The sequence below is a fragment of the Capricornis sumatraensis genome, chromosome 17 (assembly GCF_032405125.1).
Source record: "Capricornis sumatraensis isolate serow.1 chromosome 17, serow.2, whole genome shotgun sequence".
In the NCBI taxonomy this organism is placed as follows: Eukaryota; Metazoa; Chordata; class Mammalia; order Artiodactyla; family Bovidae; genus Capricornis; species Capricornis sumatraensis.
Window position 1 is genome coordinate 75,177,541 of NC_091085.1, and position 10,690 is coordinate 75,188,230.

At 55.8% G+C, this 10,690-nt stretch overlaps 1 protein-coding gene across 4 annotated transcripts; it reads right to left on the reverse strand.

Annotated features, from left to right (window-relative positions):
* Positions 1-271: 271 nt before the first annotated feature.
* On the reverse strand, positions 272-5,691 carry RHBDD3 (rhomboid domain containing 3). Of its 4 annotated transcripts, none has more exons than XM_068989968.1 (8): positions 5,580-5,691; positions 4,900-5,054; positions 3,850-3,940; positions 3,089-3,268; positions 2,073-2,456; positions 1,037-1,199; positions 661-948; positions 272-573 (listed from the first exon to the last, which is right to left on the reverse strand). In XM_068989968.1, exons 4-8 carry the CDS (start codon positions 3,234-3,236, stop codon positions 396-398), a joined length of 1,161 nt encoding a protein of 386 aa, XP_068846069.1. In that variant the 5' UTR covers positions 3,237-3,268; positions 3,850-3,940; positions 4,900-5,054; positions 5,580-5,691; the 3' UTR covers positions 272-395. The 4 variants fall into 4 exon arrangements, with proteins under 4 accessions (XP_068846069.1, XP_068846070.1, XP_068846071.1 ...); XM_068989969.1 differs by lacking the exon at positions 5,580-5,691 and adding an exon at positions 5,294-5,508; XM_068989970.1 differs by lacking the exon at positions 5,580-5,691 and adding an exon at positions 5,234-5,508 and having other exon boundaries at positions 3,856-3,940.
* Between the last annotated feature and the right edge of the window lie 4,999 nt (positions 5,692-10,690).

The following is a 10,690-nucleotide window of genomic DNA, read 5'->3' on the forward strand; positions in this document are numbered from 1 at the left end:
GCTCTCCTCAGTGGCCTTCACTGTCCCCGAGGGCCGTGGAGCCGGGGCTCCCTGGCCATCACCTGGGTAGCTGGGGGACGGGGTAGGGGGCAGAGCGGAGGCTCAGGCTATCCCCACCCCCAGCCAGGCGTCCAGCAAGAGCACTGCCCTCCTGCAGTCGGCCATTTGTTCACTGCTCGTTCATTCATTCAACCCCCTGATGCCAACGTAAGAGTCAGACAAGCACTGCCCCACGAGATCCAGGCTGAAAAGTAAACTGGGTTTTATTCTCAACAGTACTGGGGCAGGGTGCTGGGGGGCCACCCTGGACCCCCTCCTGACTCTAGCAGATAGGGCTGGGGCTCCAACGTCCCCCTCACAGGCCGGGCTTCTTCTCACCTGAGGGCCTGTCTATGCTATGGGGGCCCAGGACCCTCAGGGTGGGTGGGCCCTTCCCTCCCCTGAGTTACCAGCGCTTCGGAGCCCACCTCCCCGCCGACCAGCAGTGCAACGGCCCCCTCCACTCGGCCCGTGGCTGCTAGAGCCACCACCGCCTGCTCCGTGGGGAAGCCCATGCGCTCCAGCTGCTGCAGCCTGCAGCGGGGGAGGGGGTGGGGTGGGAGGGTCAGGGCCGCCTCCAGCCCCCACAACAGGGCACCCCCCCCACCCACCCCACCTTACCGCAGAGAGGAGACGGAGGACTTAGGCAACCAGAGTGGGCTCTCGGGGCCCTGGGCTGGGCCTTCAAGCAGTGAGGCCTCGATCCCCTCTTGCAGCATCTGCTGGTCCAGGGCTGCCCACAGCGGGGTCCCCGGGGGGAAGCCAGGCCCAGACCAGGCCAGTCCAGCCTCTGAGGAGCCCTCCCAAAGAGGCTGCACGGGCTTCAGGCCTGGTGGGATCGAGGCTGAGCCTTCACTGAGGGGCCAGAGGCTAGGGGAGGCCATGCGGGGAGGTCCAGGGGTGGGGGGCCTGGAGGGGCAGAAGCAGAAGAAGGCTGACTGCCAGCCACTTGCACGGCTGTCACCACCAGGGCCGGTGTCCTCGGCATCACCCTCACCTCGCTCCGGGAGGATGGGCGACGGGCAGCTCAGCTGGGCCACCTGGGGCGGGGAGGAGCCGGAGCGGCCAGCACCCCACCAGGGCCCGGCACAGGATACCCTCCTGCAGCGCCTGCAGCCGCCGCTCTGAGAGCTCCAGCCACCGGAAGGCCCCGGCAGCGTCTGTCTGCCCGGGGCAGGGCGGCTGGTCAAGGAAAACCACATGCAGCCGGGGGAGCCCAGGCCACATGCCAGGCCCTGTGCCCCGTGTGTGACAGGCATTCCCTCCTGTCTCCTCACCGTGGCCCTGCCAGAGCGGCATTATCACCCTCATCAGGGCGGAGGCTCAGAGAGGAAAAGGGACCCGCCTGCAGCTACCCAGCCAGCAAGAGGTAGTGGCATGCCTCATCCCTAAACCCATCTCACCCCAATTCGGCTGCCCCCCACCTGCCATCCCCCGAGCCCTGTGGGCCCGCTCAGGTCTGTGACACCAGGCCCACCCCTGGGCACTGTCACAGCGAGGGCAACACGCTCCTCTCTCCAGGATCCGGCCGGGCATCCTCAGTCCTAAGCAACCCCTGGGGCCAGCCTGTGCCCACCGTTCCCTCTGACTGCAGTGTCGCCCTGAAAGGCATTAAGCCTGTGTTTAACACACCCGCACCAGGCCCTCTTCTGGGGCCAGGAGAGCCCCAGGCTCACTTTCACCCTGGCCCTTCATCCTCTACGCTGACTGCGGGCCCGTGCTCTCCTCTTCCACCATCTCATCCTGCACGGCCCCGGTGTAGCTGCCATCTCCACTGGGATGTCCAGGCTAGGCGCCTCCCAGGGCCCCTCAGCTCCCAGGCTTTCCTTTAAACTGTAATTGGCACCTCTGTGTGGCCACGAGCCCCCAGTCCCCAGCCCAGAGCCGGAGAGAGAACACTCAGAGATGCCCCCTGGGATGCGTGTGAATGAGGGGGGCCTGACTCCTCGTGCCACTTCCTTCCCTGGCACCCAGGGGGGCCCAGCCACGGAGCCCGCACATCCACAGCAGCCCTGGGCCCCGGCAAAGGATACAGGCCAGGCCAGCGAGGAGGCCGCAGAAGAGCTGCAGGAAGGGTGGCTCGGAGCTGAGCAGTGGTGTCAGGGCGAGCAGCAGCCACGGCAGGAGCCAGGGTGGCAGGGCCCCCCGGGGCCGTCGAGGGCGAGAACCCTGCCCCGCCAGCATGGCCAGGTGGACGGGCATGTACCCGCAGCCCCCGGCTGCACCGGACACCCCGAGGCCTGCCAGCAGCACGGCCAGCAGCCCGGAGGCCAGCGCGAGCAGGCTGGAGGCATGCAGGAACCGCAGCGTGCCCAGGTGGCGCTCCTGCTGCCAGCCCAATGTGGGCAGCAGCAGCAGGCTGAGCAGCAGGCTGGGGAGGGCCGTGTGGCCCAGAGCATGTGTGAGCAGCCGGTGTGCTGGGGGAGAGAAGGGGCTTATGTGCCAGGTTAGGGGCTGTGTCCCCCGAGTCTGGCCCAGGTGTGCTGGGGCCGTCCACCAAGCCAGTCTCCCCTCCCGGGGAGCCAGAGCCTGCCCACGGCCAGCACTTTCACCCTTGGTCGAGGGGATCAAGGGCTTCCAAACACTATGGCTACCCTCCCCGCTGCTACTTTAAGTAGAACAAGCCAGACCCAACCATCAGTCTTCTTAGAGCACCCAGCCATAGGAAAGTCACTTCATTTCTGTGAGCATCATTTGAGCTCCTCCAATTCTTGGGAAACAGGTGCCCAGCTCCCGCCAGTCCTCAAACCCCTAGCTCCTCCTCCCTATTTTGGGCTTAGCTAAAAGCCTTAGTTTAAGGGAAAACCACCAGACAGGGGAGCCATCTGAAAAGAATTCCTACTCACAGGCTCCCACCCCCGTGCTGGCCCCTCTGCCTTCCCTCCTCGGCTGTGGTTGAGCTGGGCACGCTCCTGGCCAAGGCAGACCTTCCCCGGGGCGCTGGGTCCGACGCCTGCCTGACTGCTGCAGGACGCACGTGCTCCTGCCAACTGGTCTCAGGCCCTACAGTAAATCTCCTGCCTCCAAGGCTCATGCGGCCGGCCCTCACCCTGCCTAGGGTCCAGCAGCAGCTCTGGGGCCAGGACGAGGCTGGGGCCGGCCCCCAGCAGCCACAGGGTGCTCATTAGCAGCATCAGGACAGAGGAAGCGAGAGGCAGTGCCGGGGTCGGTAGGCCAGGGGGGCCTCTGGCATGCATAACTTGGCTGAAGGTGGCCGTGGGACTGTGTGCTAGGGGTAAAGGAAAACAGTGACAACAGTTACTATTGCAGCTTTTATCTGACCTCCTTTCAGCTACCATAGCAATAGCACCATTTTTCAGAAGTAGAAACCGAGGCTGGAGAGGTCGATGCAGCAACTTGGCCACACTAGAGCTCAGAGCCTAGCCCTGTGCTCAGCCACCGCTGTCCCCTGTCTATGTGTCAGAGAGAAGAAGCCAGGCCCCGATGGGCCCTGAAAAGGTGCCCAGACTGGGGAGCACGGGGAGCAGGAAGTTGAACGGGGACGCCAGGCTCCCCAGTTTGGGGGGGGATTTATGCAGCCCCACCAGGGTAAATTGAAGGCCATCTTCTGCCTCCCTATTCCCTCTGGCTACAGACTAGCCACCTTCCTCCCGCTCCCCTCCACTGACTTAAGAGCTCCAGGTGGCCTCAGCTGCCCTTGACCGAGGGGGCGAGGCCAGCCAAAGGGCAGGCAGATTAGGGAGCAGGTGGAGCTGGAGGGCTGGAGGAGGGGCAGCTGGAGTCCACACCGTGACACCGGACAGAGACATCCCCCTCCTCGAGCCCTGATCGCAGCCCCTCTGGCCCTACCCTCACTTCCACAGGAAGATTCCAGGATCCACTCCGCTTCTTCCTGTTGTCTCCTCCTCTCTGAGCAAGTTTAGAGCCTCTCCTTCCTCATCTGTAAATTGGGGATTAAGAAAATTTACTCCTTGTAGGATAAGAAAAAGGAATAAACTAGGCAGGCCCACAGTTCCTGCTGGATAAATGGCAGCCACCCTGGCCGTCCCCACCAAGGGAGAGGCCTCAACACGGAAGCAGTCGCTCCAGCCCAGCTGCCCTCAATCGTGCCAATCCCCTGCCCACGAAGCAAGGCTTTCCCTCCCGTGTTCTCCCTCCTCACATTCCTGTGTCTTCTAAGCCCTGCTGGAATCCCCACTCTGGTACCCTAGCATGTCTCAGGACTCCAACTGAGCCGATGTCACAGGAGAGGAAGGGAAATCCCAGAGATAAGAGGGCTGCCTCATCTGCTCCCTTGTCAGGGGCATCCTTGGCATCAAAACCCACCTGCCACTCTCTTGCAGAAAAAAATATAGAAAACTGCTCTGCCTCCAATGTCTTTCGCTCCATCTCTCCAACAGCAAACTCCTACTCATCCTTTGAAGCCCAGCTCAAAGCGCCCCTCGCCCCCATCATTATGAAGCCTACCCTATCTAATGAGTAGCGCTTGGCCAGTTTTCTAGGCAGGTGGTCTGAACTGGGGGAGGAGGGATGCTCCTCTCACTCACAGCCAAGTTTCTCAGGGTGCTCCTAGCACACAGCTAGTGCTTTGTATGTGTTCGTTGAAAAGAAAGACACTAGCTTTGTTCCAGGTCCCGCTCAAGGATTTGAATGAGCCCTGCCCTTTGCTGGACCTGGGCACCCGGCTGGAGAGATCGGGTGGAGTCCAAGAAGTCAGGCTGGTGTCAGCCTTGCGGCACTGCTATCCTCCTGCACCCTCACCATCACCCGCCCCCCCCCGGGTTACTTTAACAAGAGTAAGAGGCTTCCCCTTGGACAAACTGAACTGGGATCTGAATGCTGCAGAGCTCAATCTCTTTATCTATAAAATGGAGCTGTGCACCCTCAGACCCCGCCTACCTCTCCGGGAAACCGGAAGGACAGAATGGAAAGATAGGGACAGGAATGATTCTTCCGGGTCATGGACAGTTGGGCGGGGGTCCCGGGTGTGGGTGAGACTCAGCTTTGTGACTTTAGGAGATGTGCCCAAATTCCTTGGGCCTCAGTTTCCCCTTCTGTAAAAACAAAAAGTGTTGGATGAGGGCTGATTAAAAGAGTCTTCGCAACCTCGACCGTTACTCGGGGGGGGGGGGGCGGGCCTGTCGGGCCGGGCGCTACGTTCAGGGCCTCCCATCCAGCCCACCGGTCTCGGCTCCCTCCCCCGCGGGCCGGGCCACGTGTCCGGGGTACTCACTGCGGAGCGCGCCCCCCGCCCCCCGAAGGCCGAGTGGGGCCCTCGGCTGGCAGTCGGTACCCTAGCTTCCCGCCGAGGCCCGAGCGCCCCGAGCTCATTCTGCTCGCCCTCCGGCGCGTGACCCCGGCCGACCGGTCGGCACGCCACCCCCTCCTCCGCCGCCCGCCGATTAGTCAGCAGTTGTTTAAGGCCCGGGTCCCTTCCCCCTAGTGTTCCCGCCGGCCTCCGTTTTCCTCCAAGGTAGTCTCTTCAGAGACGGTCCCTAGAACCAGCGGGCGTAACCATTCCCCAAACGACGCGGCGTCGACCAGAGAATCACTCCGACTCGTCACCGAGACCCGCTCACCCGCCGCGCCCGCCCCCGCGGTGGTTTTTTGGGCCGCTCAGCACATCCGGGGCTCTTTAGAGAGAATCAGGACTAGAGAGGCGGGCGCGAAGGACGGGAAGCGGCGGGTCATTCCGCCTTCCGCCTCCCCCGTGGCGGGGCCCGATGGTAGCGCCTGAGGTTGCGGGTCCCGCGCCTGCGCAGTGCGGCGTCTAGAGGACCAGCGAGAGGGAGACGGACGTTGAGAGAACGAGAAGGAAGGAGAGAAAATGGCGTCCACGGGTGAGTGTGGTGGGACTGCGGTCGCGCCGGCGACGGCAGGGACGCCCAGATTGGGGGCCGCTCGTCCTTGGGGAAGGCAGGGACGACTGAGTGGGCTTTCCCGAGAAGGGTGTGAGGTACCCGCCGCGGTCTGAGAAGCTCGACGGCCGGCGTCTCCCTCCGCTCCTTCCCCTCCCCCCACCGGGCAGGCCGGCCCTGGAACCTTCCGGCGTCCCCGGCGCGCGGGGGGCTGGGGGCGGCGGGGGCGCGCGGGGCCTGCCTTGGCCTCCATTGTGTGGCGGCGGTCGGGCCCCGAGATCCGGGCCGCTCGCCACGTGGGCGGGGCCTGAGGCTTCGGGGCCCCGCGTGGCGGGGGGAGAGTTCGGCCAGGCCTCGGGCCCGGCACCCCGAAACTGGAGGTGGGGCGGGCGGCGGCTCGAGAAGCGGCAGGCCCGCGCCTTTCTGACTCTGCTCACCACAACTCCATTTCCAGGCCCGCAGCCTGGGCCCGAGGCCGACTCTGCCTCTCCGGGAAGCCCGGGGTGAGGGGGGGGGAGCAAATAAACAAAAAAAGGCTTCGCGGATTTGTGAGCCGAGGGGCGCCGACCTGTGAGCCGGAGCCCCGTCGTCCTTAAAGCCGGGTCGGCTGGCACGTCGTCCAGGGCAGCCGAATTGCTCCCCTCGGCGGGTTCCAGCCCCCACGCCGAACTTCTGCCCGACTGGGCTTTAAACGGAGCGCCCCCGCCCCACGCTCCGCTTTACAACTACCCAGTCAGCTGCTTCTTAAAGTTGTTTTTTTAAACCATTATTAGTCCTTCTTTCCGCCACAAAAAGCAGTTAAGCGGCTTCCCAGGGCCATTTTTCATCAAACGCGGAGGGAGGCCTGTTGTATAATGAGGCCAACCCGGTTCGCAAGGCCAGGAATCCACCACTGAAAGATATTTCTTGGCCATTTTTATTTAGGAGAAACAAAAGGCCTCGGTCGGCGTTTGAATTATGCTTAAGTAATCGTCTCGCAAGTTTATTCGCTTAGGTTAAGCCGAGAGAGGCTTGTTTATTTCGTGGTCTGACAGAAGAGAGCGGAAGGAGGCGCGGACTGGATTTTGAAAGAAAGCCCGGGGTGGGATCTGGAATTTGGTGTGTGGGGTGGTCCTTACCGCCCCGGGGTGTGTAAGAGAGTAGCCTAAAGGGAGCTGCAGTTTGCAGTCCGTGCACTAACTGCGGTTGTGGATCGGGTGGGGAGATTTTTGCCTCTGGGGTTCTTCTTAGGCACCCTGACTCCAGGCCTTGGAGGCAGTTAGAGGAGAGGGAAGATGGGAAAAGCTTTGGGTCCTTCCGAGTTTTAATCCGAAAAGGGTCCAGAATCAAGCAAGGGCAAGACAGCTTCGTGGTCTGTACACAAGCAGGTGGTAGATGCTGGCTGTTAGTGCCAGGGTACAGAGTGCCCCTGGAGGAAAGGACTCTGAAACAACCACAGTCCAAGACACCTTCTGGTGGGGAATGGTTTCCTCAGAGCCCTTTCCTCCTTCCTCTTCCCTGCAGTGTTAGGATTTTGCAAGGGGGAGTGCTGCTCTCCCTTCGCCGTGAAAGTTTGGGGAGTACACGTGTGTGTATTTCAGTGTGTGTGTGTGTGTGTGTGGACATGCCAGTTTTTCGTTCTCCTTTGCTCACGCTCTGTGTACTGGTGACCGCCGCATACTGTATTAGAATTGCAGTTGTGGTTTATGTAGACATGCAGCAGGTCTGACGGGGGTCCTTTGAGGGAATCCTTAACTTTTCTGGGCTTCAGTGTCCTGTCCTTCAAGATGACCGGCTTAGGCTAGACGTTTGAAGAGCTTTTTGAACCCTTAGTTTCTGATGTTACAGCTCTCACGGCGTTGTCCTGAAGTGACTTTCTTTAACTTATGATGTAGTCTGAAGCTCTAACTCCCAACATTTCCAGTCGTGACTGCCTGAAGTTTCTAAAAGCCATCACATTGGGCAATATTCTTAGCTTTTCTTCCTCCTTATTTGGCATATTTAGAAAAGTACCTAAAGTATAGGTCCACTTTAGCAAAGAAACTGCCAAGTAACCACCATGCAGACCAAGAAATAGAATATTGCTAGCACTCTGGGTTGGGAATACCCCCAAGAGGAGAACGTGGCAACCCACTGCAGTAATCTTGCCTGGAGAATCCCATGGACAGAGGAGCCTGGTGGGCTACAGTCCAAAGGGGCGCAAAGAGTCTAACACGACTGAAGCGACTTGGCAGAGCACTCTGGAGGCCCCCACCCAGAGCCCCCTTTCTCCTCAACTTGTCCTGTGTTTTAGTGTAGTCTTCAGCTACACGTTTGGGAGTTATAACAAAAAATAACTGGTAAATAATCTGACCAGTGTGTAACTATAGATTTTTGAGGCCATATAAAGGTTTTTACGCTGTAGGAAGATAAAAGTTCTCGTGAAGCACATTTACTACCTCCCCTAGCCCAACAGTGTGGGGCTAAATAAATCAGCTGGTTTCCCATTGATGTGAGATCATTGGTTGTTCCTTGTCAGCTTTGGCAGTTTTATGTTTTACATAACTTGTTGTGTAAAAGTTCTCCTGCAAACATTGAACGTACATGTCAGTGATATGGAACCATTCCTCACACAGAAGCCTCAGTACAATGTAGGTTGAAATATTTGATTTTTGGTGTTTCATTGGTATGTTTATTTTTTAACTAAAACGTGAAAGAGGTGATTTGAATTTTTATATGTCACATACAGAGCTGAGATTGTCTTGAACAAATCGAATTACTCATTATACATAGCCTTTGGTGGTTGATTTGATAATGTTGATGATTCAGGGTTCTGAGTTAAGGGTGTAGAGGAAGGAAAGTGGTCAAGTTATGAGTAGAGGTGAAAAATGAGCCAAGTTAAAGAGATGGATTCAGCAGAATGCTCTAGGGGCAGGCCAGGTGAACTGTGAAGCAGGCTTCTGTTGGAGTGAGGTTAGAAACCCCCTCTGTGAAGAGCTGTCAGCTTTTGCTTTCAGATAAGGCACTGCTTTCTGATTGGAAAGGAAGGGCCCTTTGGTCTGCCTTAATGGCGGTATTGTCTTCTGACATATTAATAGAATAAGACAGTAGTTCTTAGGGAGAGCAGAGAATTGGGCAGGATTTTTTTAAAGTATATGAATGTTTACTTCAGTAGTGCCATGAAAGCTTCTTAACAATTTTATTTTCTGTTTTCACTGATTTTAGACACTTCAGTGGACCAGAGGGGTTTTTTCTTTTAAGTCCCCTTTTTGTGCATTTGTAAATTTTTTTCAAAAAAAGAATATTTATTTGGCTGTGCTGGGTCTTAGTTGCGGCACATTGAATCTTCATAGTGGCATGCAAACTTCTCTGTGGTTGTGGTGCACAGGCTTAGCCACCCTGTGCATGTGGGATCTTAGTTCCCAGACCAGGGACCGAACCCATGTCCTATGTTCCCGAAGGCAGATTCCTAACCACTGGACAAATTTCTCATGAAAAGAAAAATTGTAGGAAGGTTTATTTAGGACAGGGGAAGAAAAATAGTGTGTTTTTAAGGTGAAATCACTCAAGTTTTAAAAGATGGTTTTACCTAAAACCAAGCTATTCAACCAAAAGATTAAATGCCTTCTCCTCTGCCAATTATAGGTCTTCAGTGGGATTTGTAACGCGGGTAGTTTTTAAATTATAGCTATAACCCCTCATAGGGTCAGCAAACCCTTTAGAACCCTGGTTTGCAGGATAACATGTATCATTTTCTGCCATTTCTGTTCAGCCTTCCTAGGGAATTATGGGCGGTCTAACTTGTTCAAGTGAGGGAGTGACTTTTTTTTTAACTAGGTTTTGAGGAGATGTAGCTACTGATACAGCCATTCCAGTATTGTAGTGTTATATTCCAGTATTGGAATTGTTGTTGTCTTCCAGTATTGTTAACATTGTTGTGTGCCTCCTGAGGGTAAAATTTTGGGCCCTATTACATTTATCTCGTCTCCTGTTGGTTTTAGGATGATGATCATATATTTGAAATGACAGCAAGTGGGTTAAGGGAGGCTTTGTAGTCATGGGAACATGCAAAGTATCTGCCAAATCAGCTGATCTTGACCTCATTAGCTAGGACTTTGTTCAAATTTTCTGAATTTAACTGGCTTAGACTTATTTTTTGGTTTGGTGTTGAGAGAGAAGAGATACTCATTTGGACCTGTGTTGTCCTGTAGGTCTTCTCAGTACGGTATTTAAAAATTCATCTTCCTGCTGCCTGAATTCCTTCCCTCCTTTTTCTTTCCTCTTTGTAAATTCTGGCTTCACACTATTTTCTCTTCTTGTTTTCTCTAGATTATAGTACATACAGCCAAGCTGCAGCCCAGCAGGGGTAAGTCAGATTTTTACAAGTGTACTTTGGGTGTGATTGGTTGCTTTCTTAGAGTACAGAGCCTCCTCTAATTGTAGAGAATTTAGTAATGAAATTTGGATGTTCTGTATTCAGTTCTTGCATTTAATTTCTCTTATAGCTACAGCGCTTATACCGCCCAGCCCACTCAAGGATATGCACAGACTACCCAGGTAATTTTTAAGATAATTATATGTGGCTGCATCCCCAAGTAAACTATTTCCATCAGCCATTAAAACAATAGCTAGCATTAATCTTTTTCAAAAATTAAGTAATGGAAAAGTATAATGTGTTTGAAATCATAAAATGCACAGATATTTAAACTTTCACAGTGGGAGTGCTTTTGTAATGAAACCATCCTCAAACTGGGAGTTGCTAGTTCTTTCCTTTCTAGTATTATTTCTCAAGTTAGGTGTTTTGCTCCATGCTTGTTCCTTCTGCATATTTTGTGTTTGTTTATTTAACTTAATTGTACAGCAGTTTTGCAGAG

Bases quoted from the DNA above. Each gene is read 5' to 3' on its own strand.
- RHBDD3 (XM_068989968.1), bottom strand. From the start codon at position 3,236: ATGCATGCCAGAGGCCCCCCTGGCCTACCGACCCCGGCACTGCCTCTC. The intron at 1,200-2,072 runs GTATCCTTTGCC...CCGGGCAGACAG, and splicing joins CCTCCTCGCTGGCCTGGCCT to ACGCTGCCGGGGCCTTCCGG. The intron at 949-1,036 runs GTGAGGGTGATG...CTGCCCCTCCAG, and splicing joins GCCCATCCTCCCGGAGCGAG to GCCCCCCACCCCTGGACCTC.